The sequence below is a fragment of the Epinephelus moara genome, chromosome 7 (genome assembly GCF_006386435.1).
Source record: "Epinephelus moara isolate mb chromosome 7, YSFRI_EMoa_1.0, whole genome shotgun sequence".
Classification (NCBI taxonomy): Eukaryota; Metazoa; Chordata; class Actinopteri; order Perciformes; family Serranidae; genus Epinephelus; species Epinephelus moara.
Genome location: NC_065512.1, coordinates 17,231,968 through 17,257,831, shown reverse-complemented (window position 1 = coordinate 17,257,831; position 25,864 = coordinate 17,231,968). Strand labels below are relative to the sequence as shown.

At 40.4% G+C, this 25,864-nt stretch overlaps 2 protein-coding genes across 2 annotated transcripts in view; one reads left to right on the top strand and one right to left on the bottom strand.

The window, feature by feature from the left end:
- The window catches only part of LOC126392824 (beta-galactoside alpha-2,6-sialyltransferase 2-like), an 80,012-nt gene extending 57,350 nt beyond the window's left edge, over positions 1 to 22,662 (top strand). The window contains exons 6-7 of the mRNA XM_050048490.1: positions 3,419 to 3,593; positions 17,424 to 22,662. Coding sequence (XP_049904447.1) covers positions 3,419 to 3,593; positions 17,424 to 17,671 — 423 coding nt within the window. The 3' untranslated portion in view covers positions 17,672 to 22,662. The remainder of the gene's footprint in view (positions 1 to 3,418; positions 3,594 to 17,423) is intronic.
- The window catches only part of LOC126392832 (vertebrate ancient opsin-like), a 51,935-nt gene continuing 37,156 nt past the window's right edge, over positions 11,086 to 25,864 (bottom strand). The window contains exons 3-4 of the mRNA XM_050048499.1: positions 22,685 to 22,918; positions 11,086 to 12,393 (exon numbers count right to left, since the gene is read on the bottom strand). Coding sequence (XP_049904456.1) covers positions 12,166 to 12,393; positions 22,685 to 22,918 — 462 coding nt within the window. The 3' untranslated portion in view covers positions 11,086 to 12,165. The remainder of the gene's footprint in view (positions 12,394 to 22,684; positions 22,919 to 25,864) is intronic.

The following is a 25,864-nucleotide window of genomic DNA, read 5'->3' as shown; positions in this document are numbered from 1 at the left end:
TACTGCAAACAAAGTGGCAAATATTATCTTGGAGGACATCATTGCACTTGGTTGAGTATTTTTCTATGATCTTAGATGTAAATATTGCATGTTTCTTTCAGATAAAACACATTTTTGACTTGTGAATGAGTCAATGGAATTTCTTGCAATAATGAAAAAATGCTGGCAAACATGTCCGCCTGGCACAAACCACATGCTTTGGACAACTGTGAAGTGACAGAATGCCCCACCATCATGGTTCTTATATTGCCAGATTCCAGAGAGTCTCCCCTCTTCATATATGGCAGAATATGTCATTTTCATGTAAAAATGTAAGAATTTAGTCACACGATAAAACAAGATATAGCCTGTGTATGTAGCCTTTATAATGACTGTGATATGAGCTTAAAAGTAAAGGCACTAAAAATACCCCAAAAAGGCCTAGGGCCCATAGGGTTAAATAACAATATCATCAAAGTTTATTATGAGGTTTTTGCCCAGTAACATCAAAATTGAATTGCCTACCCCAGCTTTAATTCTCTGATTCAGCTTTTCTTTGTTCCATATCTTTGGGTTTTGGTGTCGGTCTGATAAAGCAAGCAGTTTGAATACATTGACTTGAATTGTAATGACTTTTTCCTGTTTTTGTGTGATATTTTATAAACCAACATTAACAATTCTGTTGGGTGAAAAGGCAATCTTTTCTTATACAACGTACTGCACTTTAATCACACGTAGATAATGTACTATATGTATGTGTCATAAAAAAGTATTGTGCGTAATTGGAGCTTCATTTAATAGCACTCACAGTCATTTATTTTCCAAGATAGTTATGATGGATCAGTGCAAAAGCCAGCTCTTTCATCAGGCTCTAAAATCAGAGAAACAGTTCTATCATTTTATAAAATTAGAGGTGGTAATATTTATTGAAAATGCACAATGTTGTGTGGAGTGTAAGTGGGATAAATTATATGATGATGATGATGATGATGATGATGTTTCTTCCTTGAATCTATTATAATCAATCTTCATTCCCATCAATAAGTGAGGTGCTTATTACATCACCATGCTTTGAGTCTGAACCATTGTACTGGTAATGAGACAGAATTATTGAATAGAATAAAATCCACTGAAGCATAAAATGTGTATTTTGTTCAGTGCATAAAACATATATCTACATTATTTATCTTTAAGGGTAAGAACAAAAATCGTGAATAAATGAAACATCAGCCCACTTACTGTGACAGAATAGACACACATCACATGTAGCGCAGAGCCACGGTTACTATACAGCCACACAGCACAGCACAAAATGGCAGCAGGACATGTTGTACCTTTATATAATAACTTTGAATAGAAGTCATTAAAAAGTACAACTTCCTGACGTGTTCACATTCATTGGCCATTAAAGCATTGTGCCTTTCTCTGAGGTTGCTTAAAATAATTTGCATAAAAGAACACTCCATTTCCGTTGCTGGGAGGAAGTAAATGATAAGTGGCCACGGATATTGTCTTTCCACACACAGAAAAATTGAACCACTTAGATAGAATTTCTTAAAATACATGTACTTATTCTCCCTAATTGAAAAATCAAAAGCTGTGATTATGCAAATAGTACCCAGTCCAAGAGTTTAACTGTTGAACCGAACATGAAAAACTGCTCTTATTCAAGCCTTACACTCAGATTCAAGGAGAGTAGAAGATGAAGATGAAAACAGTGTTCTGGTGTCAGACTGCACTTAAATCATGCTGCAGCGTGAGGTTTAAACATCGTGATTGCAGTCATTTTTAAGTCTCCATGCCAGCGATAGCCATGGCCGGAGACGTTATGTTTCCGGGATGTCCGTCCGTTCATACGTTCATCCGTCACATCCATGTGAATGCGATATCTTGAGAACGCCTCTAGGGAATTTATTTAAATTTAGCACAAATGTTCACTTAGACTTGTGGATGAACTGATTATATTTTGGTGGTCAAAGGTCAAGGTCACTCTGACCTTCATTTGTCTCATTCTTGTGAATGCAATATCTCAAAAACAGCTTCAGAGAATTTCTTCAAATTTGTATAAACATCCACTTGGACTCAACAATGAACTAATTAGATTTTGGTTGTCATAGGTCAGAGGTCAAGGTCACTGTGACCTTGCCTGTCTCATTCTTGTGAATGTGATATCTCAAGAATGCCTTGAGGGAATTTCTTCAAATGTGGCACAAACGTTTACTTGGACTTAAAGATGAGCTGATTAGATTTCACTGGTTGAGGGTCAAAGTTCAAGGTCACCGTGACCTTGTCTGTCTTATTCTCATGAACGCAATATCTCAAAAACTAGAATTTCTTCAAAGTTGTTATAAATGTTCACTTGGACTCAGCAATGAACTGATTCGATTGTAGTTATCATAGGTCAAAGGCCAAGGTCACTCTGACCTTCTCTGTCTTGTTCTCAAGAGCATGATATTTCAAGAACGCCTTATGGGAATTTCCTGTTCAGTTAGACTTGATAACTTATTTGATTTTGGTGGTTAAAGGTCACGGTTGTTATGACCTTGCATCCATCTCATTCTTGTGAATGCTGTATTTCAAGTACAGGTTGAAGATTTTTTTTTTTTTCATTTGGCACAAACATTCACTTGGACTCGAGGATGCTGATTAGATTTTGTTGTTCAAAGGCCAAAGGTCATGGTCAGTGTGACCCTAACTCAAGAATTCAAATGTCTGATAGGATGAAATAATGGAGTGATGACTTTCTGTATCCAAAAGGTCAACTGTCAGCTCAAGGTCATATCTCAGGAACATAAGTGTAAACATTTGGTCAGATACTGAATTGGTGACACTAATCTTTGGTGTCCACTGTGCTGATTGTATAGATTGTGTAGACTGACTGGTGCGCGGAGGCATACAACCGCTAGCTATGTTAGCTATCGCCACCTGCTGGCAGCCAGAAACAAACATAAATGATCCACTTTGTTTGAAAATCCAAACAAACAACATGTATAAACGTAAGGGTGCTTTTATCTGTATTTTTTGTCTGCACCTTAGAAGTAGCCCCTGCATTTTCGTTGTATATGTAGCATCCTTTTGTTCCTGTGCAATGACAATAAAGGCTTTCTATTGCTATTTCTATTTCTATGTCTAGAAAAAACACTGCTCCCTCTATTACTTGTATTTGTTTACAGACAAGTCTTTCTCTCTCTAACATAGCGGCGATGCTGATGTATAGCTTCAACGGGCTGACACAGTTAATACGCCGTCTACGTATATATGTTGCTTCATGACTACCATATTGATTTCATTGGGCTGTGTGAAAAAATATAAAAAATGTTTATTGATCAGAGTGAAGAAGAGTAAACTAAAAACCCAGAGGAATAAGAGTCAGTAAAAGTCCAGACAGCGTTTTCATCAAAGGATTGGACTTAGTTGTTTGTCTCTCTTTCTTCATCAGTGGTATGCCAGTCCAGACTTCAACCTTTTTGGTCCATACAAGGAGCACCGCAAGCTCCATCCAGACCAGCCCTTTTACATTCTTCACCCCAGTTACGTGTGGGCACTCTGGGATGTGATTCAGGGCAACACTCAGGAGAATATCCAGCCCAATCCTCCCTCGTCTGGCTTCACGGGTGAGTACACACGCACAAGCATACATACAGCTGCTATGCATGCAGTGTACGTCGATTCTCCTGTAGTTTCCTCTGTACTCTTATCTTGCCATTTCCTTGCCTGCACCTGGAGCAGATAAAGATGCAAACACACACACACACGCTAAGTCATGATGAAATATTTATCTTCTGTATGCACAGCGACATTATCAGCATGCAGCGTGGCGATGCAATGCACTCCAAAGCAACACATCCACGCAGGGGTTAGCGGGAATGTGACCACTGTCAGCTCATCTTAGGAATGCTCCAGCATGTCAATATCCTCTCATGTCAGATGCTACCACTATAATTTTCAGACATTTCAATATGCTTACGCAGTTATATAACGTAATATATCCAATCACACCAGGTGCAAGACAGACCATCATTCTTACGCTTGACTCTCAGTACTGAGTGACATTTTTACTCCTGATATTGTATGTACTTGTTGAGAATGATTTCTTATTGCCTCGGAGCAGTGTTAGGTTGTCACTATAATGTTTGGTAATACAGATTCTGTATTGTAAAATGTAACAATAGAGTGACGTAAACCTTGGTGTTTTTAGATTCTGCATGCCTCCCTTCACTTGCTCTTGAATTAAAACCTCAATGTAGAGAATTATTTTTAAAGGAATTTTAGATCTGTGATTTAAAATAATGTTCTGTAGCAACATAACAGTGTAGGGAATGTGAATATGACGTCATGTCTTGTCTGAAAAGGATGCGCTGTGTTATTATGCCAGCTATGTTGGTCAAGCAATTTTATTCGGACAAACTAATCACAATAAACAATATAGAGTCTTATAACTTGGCAGCCAAGGGTGGAATACAGACTCTGATGCACTACCTCCACTCACAAACCTGGATAACAACGCACTTACCTCAGAGATGGTGTCCTTGTTCCACAGCGTGATGTACCTTCACATTCTCTACACAGTAGCTAGACTCATTGGACTTCTCTTTTTGTATTACATCAGTTGAGTCATTATTATCTGTCATTCAGTTGCTTTAGTAGGAAGAGAACACTGTGTGCTCAAGCCCTGACCTTAGTGCTCGCACTATACATGTAAAATGGACAACTTAACAGTCCATTGGGCCGTGCACACTGATCTGGCCACTGACAATTGTCAATAAAGAATTGTTGTAATGCTTCAAGGCTGCAGGCATGGTGAAGTGTGATTGCTAGTGGAGGTAGGGTTCACAATGACAATAGCGACAGATCTCAAAAAGAGCTTATCAGTCCATTTCTGCAGAAACAGGTTAGTCCAAGTCTTTATTCCTCCGCTCCTCTGTCAATTCAGTTCAATTCAATTCAATTCAATTCAATTCAATTCAATAAGCTTTATTGGCACGACATTTCTTATGTGTTGCCAAAGCACAATTATAATTTAACACGGTGAAAATTCAGAAACAATTAACAACAATGTCTTATTGCAAATGTGTAGACAAACATTTTAAAGGGAAAAAAAAGTATTACGTGAATGAGTAAATAAAAAGGCAGAGTGTGACCTGTGAGGAGGTGAACGATTTGTTGTCGTGTTGGTTGTCTCTCAGGCTGTGACATACACGCTAACATTATTCTCTCCAAGCATTTTAGTCTGGTCAGAGAGTGAATCAAAATCTTGGAGTTTACATTTCATTTTTGTGAAGAACTTTGCTTTGATGTCTTCATATGTGCTACATTATAGCAGGAACTGTTGCTTTGTCTCGACCTGTCTCCGAGGACAGAGTTGACACAGCCTGTCTTCTCTAGTCTCCCTCTGTCTCGGTCTCTCACCAACACACACATACACAACCATACACAACCACACAAAGGAGCAAGTTAGCAGCGGCAGTGAACTAGCTGGATATCGGCTACACTGTGCAACTGAACGTGTGAGGGAAAAAAAAGCACAGACCTTCGGTAATCGACTCCTAACTCTGCTTCAGCTGTGCAAGAGCCTGGCGACGGCCGACCAGAGTTTTTGACATGTCAGAAATTCATCCACGTGTCCGACAGCCATTTGGGAGTAGTTGATTGGGCCACAGTTGTTCCTCGCTGAACACTGCACGGCAAAAAACTCCTGATGAGGCTGAAATTTAGTCGGACTTTAAGATTAGTCGTGTGGCTCAAAAATCGGTTCACACAGGCTCAAATCATAGTGTATGCCCAGTGGGAGGCTGAGGGGAGCTGCAGATTAAGATGATAATTCTCTGTATTGTCTTGTTGCATTGTTTTGACATCGTAATTTGATAGAACGGGCCTCATTCACCAACTGTTATTAAGGAGAAAATTTTCCATAAAACCCACTTTGGCAGTGTTTACGAAGATTCCTACATTCACCAATGTTTTCTTATGTGGGATTTCTTCTTCGTAAAAATAAAATAAATAAATAAATAAAAATAATTAATAATATCTTTAAGAATTATTTTCATTATTTAAAAAAGGATTATGGTCTTTTAAAGTAAGCACAACACTAACTCTTCAATTCACATCAGTTACGTTAAAGGGGACCATGCCATCTAATGATTAGTCACTGATTGCGCTCTAAAATATCACGGGTAGTTTGGGTGGGCAGGCAAAAAAAATGACAAAGCAGCATTCAGAGTAAGTTATTAATAACTTACAGAAACATGCCTCCCCCTCTGTCTGAACACACATGCACTTGTCTCTCTCCTCAGTCCTGACAGTTGTGTGACTGTAATGGGCACAGTTTGTGGTTTTCTGGACGAGTGGTTGATTAATGCGTATTTTTAGCATCCCGTGCAACTTTTTGTGTGATTTTTACATCCACTTCTGACACTTCTTAATATGAAAGCGTGTTTGGTGTTCACTTTCTGCAGAAGTACCTCCACTTCATAACAGAGGGTTTTTTTTTAATGGATGGAGTCTGGTGCTTCACCCTCTTCAAACAATTAACTTCTTCGGTTTCCGTATACGCACACAGCCCTGCAGTCTCATGCCTTTTTTGGGGGATTATCAGGGTATTTACTAATACTAAATAGGATCAACTGGCACACGCTTTCAAGTTACGAAGACAGTGGGATTATCATTGCAAAAAATTCTGCCATTTACAAACACATCTTGAATCTGACTTTTCTTAGGACCTTTGTTAAGAGCAAATTTAAGAAGAAACGTAGGGAGATAGTTGTGAATGCGGCCCATTGTTGTGAATGAGGCCCAGTTATAGCTGCTTTAAAGAAAAGGCTGATAGGAGTGCCATTAGTTTTCCACAAAAGTAAATCTCATGGTGGCACTAGTGGAAAAGTCAGGTGATTGCCAAAGCCATTAGTTTAAACACTCTGGGGACCCTGAATGTCTGTACATTTCATGGGAATCCATCCAGCAGATATTTCAGTCCGAACCAAAGTAGCACACAGACTGACTGACCAACATTGATTAGACAAGGCTAAAGGCAAATATATGACAGGAAAAACACAGATTATTGACCCTGTCACACACACAAAAAAAGATTTATTATTGACAAGATACCGGTAGGTTATCAGAATCTATCTCTAACACTGATAGACGACACCACCTGAGTCCACACAAGCTCAGTTTAACCACAGAGGAGACACAGGTCATACTTCGATCTGTTGGAACTGAATCAAACCTTGTTTTCTGTCCTGATTGCAGTAACTGATTGCAGATAACTTTATGTAGTCGCTGATTAGATGGCTTGAGTGAAAGGCAGCAGGGCTTTAAACTTAATCACAAACCCTAATGAATTGTACGGCCTCACTGCTCGTGTCGTTATTAATCAAATTGAAATGTCACCATGTTCCTCGCATGAATCTTTTGTTTCTATTCTTGTTGTGTTACTTTGAGTGTAAGCTGCACATACTGCAAATTAGACTGCTTACTGATTAATTCTGTTATAAGCTGTATGTATAAATTGTTTTTTTTACCCAGCTGTTAGCCTTTAGTAGAGGATAAACAACCTCCCTCGCCATTAGAGACTTGTCCATTATTTGGGACCATCTATGAATAGAAACTGACATCACTTGTCACCTATTGCTGCGTTATTAAAGCGTGCAAATTGGCCGGTGTTTTCCTCCAAACATTCATTACTTCACACTACATTAATTTGTCAGACACTTTTGTACATGGTAAGTTAAATTAAGTACATTCGACTCTCAACAGGAACAGGAGCCAGATTTTTATTTATTTAGTTTTTTACAGGAAATTAGTATGTGGGGCGTCAATTACTCTTTCCGCTCGGGTGACATGGCTGTGTTTTAAATGGAGGGCGCTGTGGTCTTTTTTTGTCCTTTTTGAAGAAATACAGTCATTATGGCTAAAGAGGGAAGAGACGCACTGCCATCTGTTAGCAGAGATGCCATGGGGGAGGATCTGTCTTCTTTCCGCAGAAGGACTCATCACAGAACAAGCTTTGTCTACCAAAACACAATCATTTGACTTAAAGATTAGTGTTGCAAAGATTAGTGTTGCATTTTAATGTTTAATTTATGTAGATGTGCAGTTAAAGGGACACTTTGCTGATTTTCAACAACCTATCATAGCAATGTGGGTAGTATGTGTAAATGAACTGTGGTAAACTCCCTTCCATCTTAACAGTGCCCAGATCTCCTTGCTCTTCTGCTATGCCCACCACTAAAGACACAAAGAGTACAGAAGCGGATCAAGAGAGCTTTGCCCATTTCTCACCTTAAATGTCTTTAGTAACAGACTTTAGTTTAGTTTGGCTGTAAAATGAGAATGTGTGAACATGAAGTGAATGCCATACTTTTTTTCCTGTGTTACCAAAACGGAGGCTGGAAAAAAACGAGATCAGATGGTAAAACTAAGCAGTGCTGATAAAATCAGATGTGGTGGAATGCATTCTGGTAATTGTATGTTTTCTACCTCTCGAGCAAATGAATGTGAATGTTTTCAGGTTGTCTGTCTGTCCCATTCTCGTAACCAAAATATCTCAAGAACACTTTGAGGGAATTTCTTAAAGTTTGGCACAAACGTCCGCTAAATCAGTGAACTGATTATATTTGGCGGTCAAAGGTCATGGTCACTATGGCTCCATCTGTCTCTGTTATTTACGTGATATCTCAAGAACACCTCGAGGGCCTTTTTTTCAAATTTTGCACATATCTTCACGTGAACTAATTAGAAGTTGGTGGTCAAAGGTCAAGGTCGCTGTGACCTCACAAAACATGTTTTTGGCAATAATTCAGGAATTCATAGGCTATTTCTGACAAAATTTCACACAAATGTCTAAGAAGATAAATGAGGACCTGATGCCATTTTATATCCAAAAGTCATGGGTCAACTTTACTGTGACATCATCATGTTGTGCAAAGACACTTCTCTGGCCATTACTCAATGTCATATCTCAGGAACAGAAGGTGAGACATTCGGTTGAGTACTGAATTGGTGACACTAATCTTGGGTTTCCACCTTGAAACTGTGCTGATTGTATGGATCTTCTGTGCTGTCGGGGGAAGATGTTTGTGAAGCATCCATGGATTGCATCTCTTTGAGCCTTAAGGCTGCATGGAAAGCCTTAAGGCAGAGAGAGCACAGCTCTCTGCCCTTCCACGTGCAAATGAGGAAAGCCTGAGGCAGAGAGAGCAAACCTCCCTGCCCTTCCATGTGCCTAAACAGAAAGCCTAAGGCAGGGAGAGCAGCAGCAAAGACCCCCCAGGAACAGAACAGAGCAGCATCAATGACAAACAGAAATGACATTGATAAGTCAGACACAGCATGAAAAGGAGGAGCTGGGGTGGAGGTGGGTTGCAACACGGCTTGCAAAGGAATCAGCAACAATAGGCAGGCCAGAGCAGTTTAATTAATTAATTGCTGTCAAGTTTAAATCTTAATGTTCTCTCAGAGCTTCACATCACTTTTAGAAAATTGCATTTTTCTCAGACTCATAGTTTGTTTTTTTCTCATACCATTTTCACAAGGACTGCCAGCCTCTTTTGAAATACAGCAACACAGTAATCCTCTTCCAGAGCAATGACATTTATTAAAATAACTATAACGAACAATAAAATACAATAAAATGACCACCCTGCAGTGAGTTCAGCCGCCACTGTTTCAGAGCAAATCAAAAGCATTTCGAGTTTGTATCAAACATGCGTTACCTGTTTCTCATTTCTCTCAGGGACATTTAATTTCAGCAGCCTGTGTGTTCCACTTCCCTGTACTGCATTCTGTTTTTTATGGTCTAGAACGCAGTGGACAATGTAACTCTTTACATTGTCCACTGCGTTCTAGACCATAAAAAACAGACCCTCTCAACCTCGTATCAACACACATTCAAGAAGCTTTTATTCTTTAGGTTAGCTCTGCGTGTGTTGCATCACAGCATGCACAGTGTCCTCTGTGCACACCATTATTCGTTGGCTGGACGGACTTGAGATGTCAAAGTCAAACATTGCTGCTTTTCTCCAATCTCAAAGTGGCCTCTTCTGAAGTATGAGCCTGTAGTCGTCCCATAGCCCCTTCCTTGTGCTCCTCTTCCTTTAACTTGATGGAAACCTCCCATAGTTCTTTTACTTACAAACATAAGTAGCAGTCTCTCCATGACTTCTGATCAATTTTGAATTTAATGTACAAGGACACAGTCCACAAAATCATGCAATAACACAAAGTAACCACATTAAAGAGAAAACACTATCACAAAAGTAAAAATAAATAAAATAACCGAGCAAAGTCCCATACAAGTTAAAAGATGAATTCAGTGTGAGAATTTTTTACAGTCAGAGCATCACAGAGGCTTGAAGTAAAGAAGAAGGAAAGGACGGCAGTTAACTGATGAATACATCAATCCATTTAAGACACTGAAGAAGCACGACTCTATGACTGACTAGCCTCGGCATTTACAGCAGCACAATGACAAACTGACTGGACAGCAACAGAGAATAGGCACCAGGTTTTTGCTTTGTAGAAAAAATGGTTGGAAAAAAACAACTGTATTTCATATTTCACATAAAAAATATTATTATATATTATAATTTGTAAGTTACTTGGATTTTGTAGTGATTACATTTTAATGGTAAAGAAAGGTGTCGTCATTCTAAAATTAACCCCACTGAAGTTGGTGTGCACCTTGGTTTGGAAATCCTCAAGAAACAAGAGTTGGGATGAACCACAAAATGCTTAAAACTTAGGGTGCTTTCAGACCTAGAGTTGTCTTGCTTTGGTCTGAATCAGGGACTCATTTTGTTACAAAGTTGTAAAGTTACCTAGAGTTGGTTCGTGTTCTCACAGCAGCATTTACAAGTGGACCAGATAAATTCCTTGCTTAAGAAAGCTGCTCTTGATTGGTCAGAATTTCCATGTGGGAAAAATCCAGGAACATTGAAGAAGAGTACACTTGCAAGATAAATGTGACACCTTCTAATGTCACAATGGAGGGACAACTACGCAGGTTGATTTTAGCGCTGGTCATCGTGGACTATATTGCTGTCATTGTTCATTTTAGTCAAACCATACAGTTTGAAAATGAGGTGCGGCTCCAACTAGAAAACAATGTTTTGATGCATTGGATGTGCTGAATGTGCATATTAAGGCAGTACAGGAGGAGGTGCACATTAATATTCCTAAACAATTCTTTTGTAACCGGACCGAGACGACCTCATCAAGAAGATTTCCATCCCGTTGTTTTGGTGTGCACCCAAGTGCGATTGCTGTTGTTCACACCTGTCGAAACGAACTGCACCTAGGCAGCAAACGAACTTGTGTCCGATTGAACCGAACCAAACAAGGCAGGTTTGAAAGCACCCTTACAGATTTGAAGATATTCCCCAAAACATTTTCACCTTGGTTCCATTGTAAATAAGAGAAAATGTGCTTTGAACAACATTGATTAAACCTTTTAATATCAATTATTACAATTTGGAATTGATCAAACAATGACTATTTAAACAATAGTATTTCCTGGATGGATAGACCTATAAACAAGGGTTAAGCACTCTATATGGCCAAAAGTAGATGTCTGAATATTGTTGTGTACTTTTCGTCTTGTTTGCAGTCTTTCCTTTGTACACACGACAATATTTTAGACATTATTTTGCATTTTTCCGAGAGCATCCTTTACATTACATATCCCTTGTTCACAAGGCAAGAATCTTAGAGAAATGGTTTTCGGGACTCGGTGCAGAGAGCTCTGACCTAAACCCTTGAAACGTCCTTTGGGATGAATTGGGAGCCGAATCTGAGCAGGGTATTATCACCCACCTTCAGTGCTGGAACTTGCTTTGCAGCCAAATAGGAGCAAAATCTTGTAGAATCTTCCCAGATACGTGGACACTGTTATAGTAGCTGCTGCTGAACTGCTGTTCATGGTTTAGGAATGAGATGTTCCACAATGGCATAAAGGTTCAGGTGTCCACATACATTTGGCCATATAAAATATCTATGCCACCAGACATTTAGTTCTGTTGTGTCTTGTACATTTCAAAAGTTCAAGGACAAACACAAACTCACATATAACATACATTTACTTTCTAAATGCATCATGCTTTAGTTCACATTCAATGGCAGTTCACATTGTAAGTGTAGCTGTGAAGCTGAGCAATCACTGCTTCATCACGACTCGAGTTTCCTGTCTGGTCACGTTGTTAATTCAGCCTCAGGTAGTGACTTCGGGGGGGTTGTGTGCTTGGTGGCCGAGGTGCTGCAACACTGGTTGGCGGGGGAGATCTGGGCGGTGCAGGCTACCGTGTTGCTGTAGACTCTGCGGTTCAGCTGGATTACAGTGGTCTTGGAGGGCATGGAGGTGTTGCCGTTCTCCGCTGACCAGTGATCGCAGTGAAACAGAATCAGGAAACACCTGTAGAACTGCGAAAGATATGGAAAGACAGATAATGTCAGCACAACATACAGTACCAGCCCAAACAGAGAGTTCTTGTACTAAACAGTAACAGGTTGACCTTGGTTTCATGCTCTCAGAGAGACTCAAGGTCTGTTCAGGGTTTGATTAGGCAGAAATCATGCCTTAGTGCACTTTCATGTCCTCACAGTCCACAGGAAGTGCCGCTTGAGAGGATAAAATGGTCCCCTAATGTCTTGTTGTACTTGCGGAGTAGGTGGTCTCATAACACTTAGTGGTTAGTTTGACCTTCAGTAGTTTGGTCATCATTCTTTTGCTTCAGCATAAATCAGTTAAAACAACTCAAGTAATGGGTTTGTCAGCACTTAATGCTTGCACATTAATGGGAGACATTGCTACAGACAAATATGACATGCAGATACAAATTCTGAAACGGTATCTTTGTCGCGCAATAGCCATTACTCCATCATTTTTTTAGTGATTGTAGTGGCTTGAGTGATAAACCTAGAAGAACAAACACATCGGGCTACAATTTTCTATGCACCTCAGGATTTAATTCCAATTCAAATGGCTATGATGCCATTATCAGACGATTATTTGTGCATCTTGATGCATCAGAATTTTTAATTTCTATACATGATTTACTTATCTCAGTGTGACTACTTGCTACTCTTAAAGCACGGTGTATTTGTAATAATCCATAATTAAAATAAACGGATGAATTTATTTCCATTATTAATGTGCTAGCTTTTAAGCCAGGGGGTGTCAGTGGCATTGAATCCATCTGCAGTTGCTCACACTGAGCCATCCTCACCAAAACCTAGAAGTACTGTAGCTTAAAGTGTGAACACATGGGGTTTTAAATTTCTGGGGGCGTATTCACAAACATTCAGAGAGCTCCCAATCTAGTCTAAAAACTTTTAGTAAGGAGTCCTAGTTTAGAAGTGATTTAGGAAAGTTCTCAGAGCATTTAATTTACTCACTGTCATCCAGTGTTTGGAGAATATTTTTCTGACCTCAGTGTGTTTCCACCATTTTCTCCTCTGCTTAAGAAACTCTTAAGCCTCTCAAAAGTCCTACTTTCTCTCTTAGTCACTCGCCTTAGGAGCTCTTTTAAGGGCTAAGGACCTAGTCTTAAATGTAAGGGGAAATTCTAAGAAAGCATCTGAATGTTTTTAGATTTTCGTCACTACCTTTGTGAATATGGCCCCTGATCATTTACTTTTCTGTGTCAAGACATAATCTTTCAAGAGAGAATCATTATGCATCTAAGAATCTAATGTTTTTTTCAACACCCCTACAAACACAGCTAATTACAGTGTCATTTCACTGGAAAAATGTGTTTTCGTTGGTTTTTGGACTGTGTTGTAAGGGCTAATCAGAATTTACAAATGCATATTGCACCTGATGAGATTTTCTTTCAATTTGATCAGTATGTTGATAATTATGAGAAAATTAGGTCAAGATTGGACAACTTAGAAAATCAGTTGAGAAAGTTTAATAAAAATGTCCAAAATTAAATGTCAGAAAAAAATGTTGACTAAATGTCTGAAAAATATTATTCACAAAACATGTGAATAAAAAGTCCAAAAGAATGTTGATTAAATGTCCGAAAAATATTATTCAAATTTCCGAAAAATGTTATTAAAAATGTCCAAACAATATTAATACAATGTCTGAAAAAATGGTAATGAAATGTCCAAAAAATGTTGCATCTTCAAGAAATTGTCCAAAAACAAGTTGATTAAATGTCCGAAAGATATAAAATGACAAAAAAAAAATTATTAAAAATGTCCAAACAATATTAATAGAATGTCTGAAAAAATGGTAATAAAATGTCCAAAAAATGTTGATGAAATGTCCCAAAAATACTATTAAAATGACTAAGACATATTATTAAAAATGTCCAAACAATATTAATACAATTTCAGAAAAAAATAAAATGTCCAAAAAATGTTGACAAAATGTCTAAAAGATATTAATAAAATGTTTTTGAAAATTCCAAACAGTATTAATAAAATGATCCAAAGAGCTGTTGATTACATGTCTGAAAAATACTATAAAATGACTGAAAAAAATGTTATAGCAGTTTCAGGGGGCGCCACAGGTTTTTCTTAATTTACTTTGATTTAATTAAAAATATATGGAGCTGTTAAAACTAGCTTGATAATATTAGCTGTGCAACAGTTGTAATCTGGCAGTTAGTTATGACCTTCTTTGAGGCCTCGGGGGAAAGATTTGCTGTTGTTCCAATAAATCATATCACCAAAGGTTAACTAATGCACAGTGAAACTGGGGCTGAATTAGATCAAACTTCTGGATCTTCTGAAGAAAGCAATACGAGGCCAACTGGGTTGCAAACACACTACAGAGAAAATGCTATAGCAAAGAACACAACATGCCTATATATTCTGTAGGAAGGATTTTGCTTTGTTATTTTTGGTGATTGTAATCCTGCTGGAGAGCAACAACGGAGAAGGAGAGTTGCAAGCAGAATAACAATCACCAGAGAGAAAATGATAAACTGAAATTAGCAACATTGTTCAAAGGGAAGTGGAATGAAAAACAACAAAGGCTAACTGCATATATGTGGGCGCTGACTGCTCTCCGTGTTGGCACAGGCAGCATGTCAGCGTATGAAAGATACCATCCAGAACACGCTGAGGCAGGCACCGTCTCCATATTTTATGTATTCAGCTCTATTTTTATCTTTATCTAAAGTTGGATATTTGCTGAGCGTGCTCCTTTTCACCACAACCGAACTTTACATTTACACTTATCGTGACATATGAACATTTGAACTGCCCAGTGTACTGTAATTGCATTCCTCAGCTTCTGAAGCTGTGCAGCTGCAGTGGATATTTTACGACCAACGCTTTTCCCAAAGGAGCGCGTGTAGCAGATGCTGAGGAAGACTTTCCCTAATCAGATGTGCATTTTAGTATCGCTGCATGTTAATACTAACCTATATGAGGACTGGTGAGGTATGTACATGTACAGTAAGCTGAAAACACCTTTTTATTTTTGCAAGACCATAAAAAATACATCAGTGTGTAGTCAATGCAGGGCCTTAAAATCTGTCAGAAGTATCGCTGGTTCCAGCATCTGATAATCTGACTGAATTACCAACAAATGAGACATGATCACATGACTCCAGTTTCAGCCTCTTCACACCGGCTCCCAGTATGTTTTAGTATAGATTTTAAGATTTTACTGATTACTTTTAAGGCTCTTCATCTCTGACCTCTTAGTGCCGTACAAGCCAGGACATACTTTGAGGTCCTCGGGCAGCAGAGGTCTTTTGTCTGTTCCAGCTGATAACTAAGGGGGACAGAACGTTTGCTTTTAGGGCCCCAAGGCTCTGGAACAGTCTGCCCGAGGAAATCAGGTCGGCCGAGTCAGTGATCTCTTTAAAGTCCCTTCTTAAAACACACTTTTATCGGAGAGCCATTCCTGATTTTACTTGAGTCTTGTCTGTTGTAATTATTGACATGTAAAGCACTTTGTAAATCTGTTTTATTATTATAATCTCGTCCACATTTGTTGTCATAATTCCGTTGCTATTTTTATGGATGCATCTAGGTGGCTAGCTAGCTACATTAAGCAGAAAGATTGTTTATCCTGTCTGTCAAGCTATAATAGGTCTCAGATGTGAGCAAAGATTCAGAAATCTGGAAGCAGGCTACAGATTCCTGTACAGGCTGTAGGATTATTGCACGTGTGTGTGTCCTGTGGTGACTCAGGCAGGATGTTTTGGTCAACAACCAGAACTGAGGAGAAAAACAACAGGTCAATATCGACTCACGGGAGATTCTGCATAAGCATGGCATCGATCTTGTCATTCGAACTCTAGGCAAGAAAGCAAAATTGGCCATTTTCCAAAATGTCAGTCTTTTCCGTTAATCCCCAATCGCTCTGGTCGAGCTGCCCTCTGACCAGCAGATGTGTTTTCTTTACGGTCTAGCTTTAAGGTGTGAATGTGTATGACTGTGTGAATGTGAAAAGAGAGCACTGCTGAACTTCTAGCTGAAATGAGGGGAAAAAGATGCAATTTAGAGGTCGAGAAAAAATGGCAGCTCATAAATTGACACTTGAAAGTAAAATGTGGTATTGATTGAACAATAATGATACTGCATTTTATTTATAGGCGCCTTTCAAAGCACTCAAGGACAAATTATAAGACACAGTGAAAAAAGACACAAGCAGTAATGTGTCCATAGATCATAAATTCAAACAATTCTGCGATATACAATCAAAGTTAATAAAATGACCAGACAAGTCTCAATATGCGTGTCACCGAATATGCCAGCTTGAAAAGGTGTGTTTTCAGACGGGATTTGAAAGTGGAGAGGGAGTCAATACTGCAAATGTTGTGGGGGAACAAGCTCCAGGGGTGGAGGCAGAACGGCTGAAGGCTCTCATGGTAGTCAGGTGGGCAGATGATGATGTGAGTTGGATTACAGAAGAGGATCTAAGAGCACAGGAGGGTGTGTAGATATGAAGGAGTTCAGACAGGTGGGAAGGGGCTTGATTAAAGATGAGAAGCAGAATCTTGAAGTCGATGCGATATTTAACAGGAAGTCAGTGAAGTTGTTGAAGAACAGGAGTGATATGATTAATGGAGGGTGTCTGGTTGTGATACAGGCAGCTGAATTCTGGACCAACTGAAGTTTATGAAGACACTTGAGAGGAAGACCAAAGAGGACAGAGTTGTAATAATCAATATGAGATGTAACCAAAGAATGAGCGAGGATAGCAGCGCCCATCACTTAGACGGGTGAAGACGATCAATATTGCATAGATGAAAGTATGCAGACCGAATAACATTATTGATGTGGGCCTCAAAGGACAGTGTACTGTCCAGGATGACACCTAGACTCTTAACCTGAGGGGATGGACGGACTCTTGAGACCGTTGTATCTTTATTACCCTAAACTGGTTTGCAGTGTGAGCATCAACAGGTTTAAAGTCGGGAAATACTTTTGAATATGGATGCCTGAACTTTCTCTCTCTGTCTTTCTCTCTGTTGCCATTGCAGGCATCCTCTTGATGATGGCGCTGTGTGAGCAGGTGCATGTGTACGAGTTCATTCCCTCCATGAGGCAGACAGACCTGTGCCACTACCACGAGCGTTATTATGATGTTGCCTGTACACTGGGTGCCTACCATCCCCTCCTGTTTGAGAAGAGCCTGATCCAGCGAATCAACACGGGCACCGAGAGTGACCTCAGGAGGAAGGGACGGGTCACTCTTCCGGGCTTCAGCACCGTCGACTGTGACATCTGAGATATGAAACCTGAGCCTCTGAGCCTGAACATACACACACACTCTGGCCTTTTCTGGCTGAGTAAGGGAGAGGTGCAATAAAGCCACTGGAGACAAGGAGGCTGGAGCATATAGGTTTTAAATTAGACCCATGAAGAACATAAGCCATAGCCCTCCAGGGAGGGATCAACGTGGAGGCTTCTGAAAGAACTTGTCTCCACTGAGATGGTTTACTAGACCAGAGACTGGCAGGAAGAGTCTCCGAGGTGGAGCTGGAAAAAGACGTTTCTCTCTGCTTTAGCTGAGCCACGTTAGCTGTGGAGCTGACTAGGGTAGCAACAGATCTGTTTTTAGATAGACGAGTACATTTTCAATAACTGGGTGTGTTTCATTGGTGTAAACTGTGTTTTTTAAAAGTACAGGTGGTCATCCACTTAAAGGAAATGCCACTGTTTATAACGGGGGATATTTGTGATTTTTTTTCTCTCCTTTTTTACTGGTCCAAAGGGTTGTGATTAAGCAAAGACATCATCCATGCTGAATGTCATAAATGCAACACACACACACACAAATATACACACATCCACACATATACATAGAGCAGCAACTCATGCAGAAGAACGCACAGTGTGAAAGACAGCTTAGGCGTCTCCACAGAGATGGAGTCAGGTTGTCACAGCAGTCGTATTACTGTATGTTTCATCGCTCAGCAGCAGGTGTTCCTGTTTGACATTCCTCTGATATCTTCATGTGCAATCAGAAGTCGTTTCGTGTTTGTCACGAGGGGTTTATTTCAAACTACTGATGTTGTTGAGCTTAGTACAAAATTACTCTCCTGCGCATGCCATTTTGCCGGCTCACTCCCACCAGTCTGTTGCTCCTTGTCCACACGTTTAGGATGGCTCCTCATTCAGTGTCAAGAAGCCTGTCTCAGTTAATAGCCCACAGGAAGTAAGGGCACTGGTTGTCCTTTTTTTTGGATTCACCCTACCTGTAGTAACATTTTTTACTGACGGCGCAATTAAATCAAAGCAAACGGGGCCAAAATGGATCTTCAGAACAAACCGGTGCTCAGAACAGCCGTAACCCTGTGCCTAGTGGTCGAATGAACACTTTCCTCGGGTTGCCTTGTGACTGTTCAGGTACATGCAGTACATACTGTGGCAGGACTGCAGTAACATGGAGTTTAATTGCCGCGAGAGGTGTGGAGCAGTTGATATTGCTGAAGTGAGCTGTATCAGGGGATTCTTAGCTCTGCCTCAGCAATCACCAGCCCCTGTTTTTGACGGTCAGTTCACTCTTTATTGAATGTAATTTTACCACTGCGTGTAACGGCCAAACCCTCCCCGGAGCTCACCACTGCAGTATGGGCTGCGTATGTGCAGGGTTATTTCTCTGTCATGTAACAGCACGAAGCTCATTTCCTCCAACTATTAATGTTTCATACTTCCTGAATCCTCTAATATTGGTCTGTACTCGTCCGCAGCTCAGAGTGGAGATGGAATTTGAACTGGTAATATCAGCAGATTTGCTTTGTCTCCAGCTAGGATGATTTTTATACAGTCAGTCAGTGCCACATCTGTGGTTATTGGTTCAGTGTTGAGAGGAAGGTTGGTTTTTGCTACAGACAGTCACAAAAATCTTGCCTATAACAGAGATTTTTATAGCTAAGTGTGCTAATCTACAAAATGTTCCTGTGCCATTGGTTGTGGTTCTATATAAGATGTGAAAACGTGTCTGATGTATATTGAATTAGATGGTTCTGTAGTAGTTGTATGTAGTAGATGATTATGGGGCTTAACATTACTTGTTGTTGAGTAGGGCTGGGTATCACCCAAAATGTGTCAGTACTTCTACAAAGTAGTACTGTGCTGATACCAAATAATAATGCATTTAAAAAAAAAAAAAATGTATTAAATTTTTTTTTTTTTTTTTTTTTTTTTACAAGAACTTTTTATAACTCAGGCAATACCTGATTAAAGGAAACAAACACCTGCCCAAGTATTTTGCGCCAATTTTTGATACTTGACAGTCAGGGTGGGCAATAAAGATAAAAACGTCTACTATGGTATTTTATATTACAACATTGATACATGGTGTATCCTGATATAGTAAATTCTGTAAGTTCTTTTGGGAAACTACATTGTCGCCAGTTTATTAGGTACACTTTGCTCAAACTAAGTCCAGTAGACAAAAATGAATCCATCAAAGAGGACCTATTGTGCTCATTTTCAGGTTCATACTTGGTTTGTACACGAACGTTTACATGCTCTAATGCTCTGAAACACTTTGTTATCCTCAAACTGTCTGTGCTAAACACCTGTATTCACCCTCTGCCTGAAACGCTCTGTTTTAGGACCTGACCTTTTTAGTCCCCCTTCAGACAAGGCCCTGTCTGCTCTGATTGGTCAGCATTTCTGGGTCTTTCATATCTTGGCGTCTCTGTATCGTCATTGCAACCAGGCAATGACTATAACGGAGAATAGCGCCACTTTCTATTGTAAAGATCCCCAATAAAAACTACTAAACACAACTGTTTCAACATGTTTCAGCAGGAATATGATTTGAAATTGGGGAGAATTCAACAAAATCTGCAACAAAGTTTACATGTTTTCCTGACATTACCATGTAGCTACATGTAGCCATCTACCTGCAACTGGGGAATGACTGTGTATAGCAGCACTTCCTCTCCCATTAAATATCACCAATGAAAGCTTCAAAACACAACTGGACATGTTCCAGCAGGAATATGATCTGAAATTAGGTAGATATTTACAACATCTGCAACCAAGTTTACATGTTCCCTGATGTTAGCATGTAGCTACATGTAGTCCACTTGCAGCTGGGGAGTGAATGTGTATATGGGCACTTTCTCCAGTAACAAATCACCAATAAAAGCTTCTAAACACAACTGGACATGTTCCAGCAGGAACATGATGCGAAATTTACAACATTGGTAGCCAAGCTTACATGTTTCCCTGACATTGGCATGTGGCTACATGTAGCAGTCTACAGCACTTTCACCTGTTAACATTCACCAGTAAAAGCTTCTATACACAACTTGACATGCTTCAGCAGCAATGTGATATAACACTGGGGAGAATTTAACAACACCAGCAACAGAGTTTACATGTTTTCCTAATATTAGAATGTAGCTACATGTAGCATTGTAGAATATGTAATCTAAACACTTGCAAAAGCATGCCTGGAGCGGATGACCATATAAAGAAATCTGACACAATCTGCCGTCATCTTGTAGCCAAAGTAGAAATAAACAAACAGTATTCAGAACAAAGGGATTCGTTTTACATGTTTATCTTGTTATTTGAAATTTTGGTGGCGTTTAATATGAACATCCGACATTGTAACATTATTTACATGACAGAATATAACAAAGAGCATAATAGGTCCTCTTTAAATTAAATGGGAGTGGACAAAATATTAGAAATACTTCTCAGAATAGATGATACCGTTCATGAATATAGGATTTATTGCAGAGCTGTCGCATTAGAAAATGTAACTTTTAGCTAGGTGGCCCTAAACTGGAACCTGAGTGTATGTGAAGTTAAAATAACCAGATGGGAGTGACTAATTCAGTGAATTACAGGTATTTCATCACATTGATGCAAAATTCTGTAAATCTAATATTGCCACAAAGCAGTTCTCCTCATTGATTTGCAGCTATCTTGGTAGAAACTGTATAGAAGTATCTTGACAGTAAATGGTTTCTTGGTAAATTTGTGGTCATGTCGCCCAGCCCTACTCTACAGTTTTAATACTCTACGCCATGGATGCATTTTGAATGCGCACAGTAGTTAGGTTTGATAACCAGCCCCAGTTTCAGATGGACTGTTTGGCATGTCATGTTAAAAGATTCTTGGAACAAGGAACCCGATGAAGTCAGCAGCTGTAACAGAGGTTTAAAAAAACAGCCTGAACAAACCAGTTTTTGAAGCTTATGGAGATTTCTCATTCATTTTGAATCATGCAGGTTTTCAGCCCTGCTGTAGGTTTTATGTTTCTCAGTTGAGATAAACGATAAGATGTTTTATTGCTTGTGATTGTAAACACACTGAAGGTGCAAAAACCCTGAACATATTGTACATGTATATTTCTAATAACTTTGAATTACTTTCAAAATGCACAGAGCATGCAAATCAGGATCAGGGCTAAGAGTCTTAAACTGTCTGTGCTGTACCGTGCTGCAAGTAGACACCATTGTCATTAATGTCGTGAGAGGCGATTGTGCTATAAGATTTTTTTTTATTATTATTTCTTAAGTGGTGTTTTGCAGATTTTAGTGCATGCTTGTTGACGGGGAAATCACATCCAGCTGCGGTGCAGCTAATAATGGTTCCCTGGGAGCACTTGTTTCAGTGCAATATATTCTGGCACCTCCATCTTTGCATCTTAATATTGTGCCAAATTCATTTTTAATTATGTCTTAGCAGGGCGGGTTAAAGATTCAGAGTAATAGCAGGACTTCTGAGGTGCTATTGCTTCTCTCTGGGAAGGTGGAATTTAATTGAATTTTTATTCTTTGAGACAACAGTTTTATTGACAGGGTTAGATACAGGACGATATGCTGAAACATGCGAGTGGTGAGATGTGAAAACACATTCGCAGATACTGCTCATTAGGTTTTGCCCCCTCAGCCTCTTTCTCGCCACTCTTTACTCTGGAGGCCTATTTTTCATGTCTTGTTTTTACTCAGTATCGTGGGAATTTCTGCACCACACTGCCTCTAAAAGATTGTTCAACATTTTCTTTTTGTACATGTCCCTCCTGCAGCTTTCTGAAAAGAGGAAGAGAAAAAGAAGTATCCATGATTGAACATAAAGAGTGAAGGTCTCGTTTCACTCCCAACAGCCTTAGGGTGTTCTCTTTAACTTTGATTTGTCAGTGAATTCTCTTCTTACACTTGAACTGATATTTAAATAGACCATTTGTATGATTTCAGCTGTTGTAAATTGTCTTTTTTTACTGTGTAAATAAAGCTGTTGTACATGTCAGACTGTACTGTCGTTGACTCACCTGTTTGTTCATGAGTATGTAGATGAGAGGGTTGATGACAGTGCTGCTCTTGGCCAGTAGTGATGGCACCACGCTGGCCACTGGGCTAATGATGTTGGGCGGGCCGAACGTCGCCATCATGGCCACGATACCGTAAGGCATCCAGCACAGCATGTAGCAGGCCGCTGTGGTCAGAACCATGAACAGTATGTGGAACTCTCTCCTCCTGGCTGCAGTCTTTCGGATCTTACCCACCTGTGGATGAGTCAGAGAGGCTTCATGAAGTGAGAACAAAATATTCAACCTGTAGATCTTTTCATATTTCAGGTCCTGTGCACACTTAAAAGACTATTTGTCAAAGTGTGACAGCTTGAATTTATTTACAGCTTTCATGGCAGCTGGTGGTTTCTTCTCATGTCACTTGACTTCGTTGTAAACTCTCCTCGTTTGTGCGTTCAAGGATATTCAAGACTAAATGACTGCACAAGCTTGTGTTGCTAATTCCAAAGACAAAATACACAGAAATTTGAAAAAGTTGTGATTAATTTTGTCGTCTGTGTTTCTGGAAAGGCATTAATTATAAAGAACTTTAATTAGTCCCTGCTTTTTATAGCTCTGGCATGCAAATAAAAGAAAAGTAATAAAAAAAAAATAAAGGCACTGACCTGTTTATTGGGATGTACTTATCTCAAACTAACTAACTTTCTTTTAAAAACTAATATTAATACTAATAATAATATCTGTGTTAAGAGAAATTGCATAGTGAAATTGGGAAGCAATGGCTGCACAGATGGTGGAAAATCAATTTAAAAACCAGTGTTATTATTTTTATTACGTGCAAATGTCATGTCTAACTGTGCGTTCACACCAAACGCGATGGATGCGATGAACGCCACAAGTTTCCATTCAAAATCAGTGTAAATGACGCGATGACACGCAATGTCGCTTCGGGCGACGCGTTTCAGGCGATAAGAGCGACGCGATGAAGCGATGACACGTCCATCGCCTCATTGTGTGTGTCGCTTGAAGTTGAAAAATTTGAACTTTTCAAGCGACATCGCATGACGCTGTGCCGCGACATCCAATCAGCGTTGATATCCAACCATTCATAAAGAAATTATAAGCAACTAACCGGAGACAGATGGACAGGCGCTCCGCAGCTGGGATGGAGTGCCTGTAGTTGGTGTCCAGGCGGGAGATCCTCGCACCGATACGGCCAACAGGTCCTCAAACCGGGCCAGCGTCAGCCTGAAGTACCGCTGGAAATGACCGTCATCCAGACGCAGCTCTTGCAGGAGGTGATGATATTCACCCAGCTGTGTGCGTTTCTGGAGGATATTGTGAACCCAGACACGGTGGCGTTTGGGTCTCCGATCCAAATCAGATGTCCACAACAGATAAAGAGCAGCTACGGTAGTTAACTCAGCCATGGTTGACGAGAAAATAGTGGGAGGTGAAGAAAATTGCGGGAGGAGGGTTGCGTCATCGCGAATGAAGCGATGAAGCGATGATCAAAAAGGTGACATTTGTGATCAAGCGACGCGATACTCGCGTTACGGGCGATGACATCGTGTCCATCGCGTTTGGTGTGAACGCACAGTAAGTTCCAATTAAGTACAGTGTGCTGGAGTGAATTTTTCTTGGCCCCAGGTTTCCCGTGTGTCAGATTTAATTGAACAGAACTTAATGTGAGAGCATTATTCATTTGAATACAACAGCGATAAAGGTATCACAATTAAGTGCTCCAGGAATGAGTCCCAAAACCCTGAAAAGAGTCGCAGACTTTAAACTCTGTGTGGATGTGAATCCTTACAGAGTTGCTGAGGTCACACGTGAGCTCTGAGTTTCAGAATCGTAAAGGTCACATGTGAGTCGTTGACTCACCAGGCCATCATGTGTGTCGTTAAGGTTAGATGGGTCCAGGTGTGGGTGGGTGTTAAGTCATCTGGAGAGGGATCCCAAGATTGCATTGTAGGTGCGTGATAAGTGGTGCGCATGGCATAGCACAGGAGAGCCGGCTCCTAAGCTCAAGACTTGGCTGTCCTTTTACATCTAAAGGAGAAGGGGCATTTCCCTGAGGAACGCAACATCAGGTATAGATAGCATCAGATATTTGTATCATTCTTTCCTTTGTGTTCGCAGTGGTGCCTTAGGCAGACACCTATGTCTCCTATAGGAAGACCTATCACTGCTTTAGTGGTGCAAATTTCACAACAAATTCATATTTACTCACATTACCTAAACTAATTTTCATATAGTGAACCTGGAGCTTTTGAGCCCCCCTGCATGTGCAATAAAAGGCAGAGATCACAGTTCACAAAAATACTTTCTTCAGTGAACATCTCTCCATCCATCAGTTTTCCTCCACTTATCCAGGGTTGGGTCGCTGGGGCAGCAGGCCAAGCAAAGAACCCCAGATGCCCCTCTCCCCAGCAACACTTTCCAGCTCCTCCTGGGGGACCCCAAGCAGTTTCCAGGCAAGAGGAGATATGTAGTAGCTCCACTGAGTTCTGGGTCTGCCCCGGGGCCTCCTACAAGCAGAATGTACCCAGAACACCTCTAACAGGAGGTGGCCGGGAGGCATCCTGATCAAATGTCCGAACCACCACGACTGACCCCTTTAGACACGAACAAGCAGTAGCTCTACTCCGAGCCCCTCATCCTATCTCTAAGGCTGAGCCCAGCCACCCTTCTGAGGAAAGTCATTTCGGCCGCTTGTATCCACGATCTCATTCTTTAGGTCACTACCCAGAGCTCATGACCATAGGTGAGGGTTGGGACGTAGATGGACCAGTAAATCGAAAGCTTCACCTTTCAGCTCAGCTCCCTCTTCACCACTGGTCCGGCACAGCGCCTGCATCACTGCAGACGCCACACCAAACTGCTAATCCATCTCTTGTCCTTTCTACCCTCTCTCGTGAGCAAGACCCTTAGATACTTGAATTTCGTCGCTTGAGGCTGTAACTCTCTCCCAACCTGGAGGAGGCAATCCTCCGGTTTCTGGCAGAGAACCATGGCCTCAGACTTGGAGGTGCTGTCTTTCATCCCGACCGCTTCACACTCGACTGCAAACCGCTCCAGTGCCTGCTGGAGGTCATGGTGTGATGAAGCCAATAGAACCACATCATCTGCAAAAAGCAGAGATGCGATTCTGAGGTCCCCAAACTGGACCCCTTCCTCCCCCCACCTGTGCCTCACGAT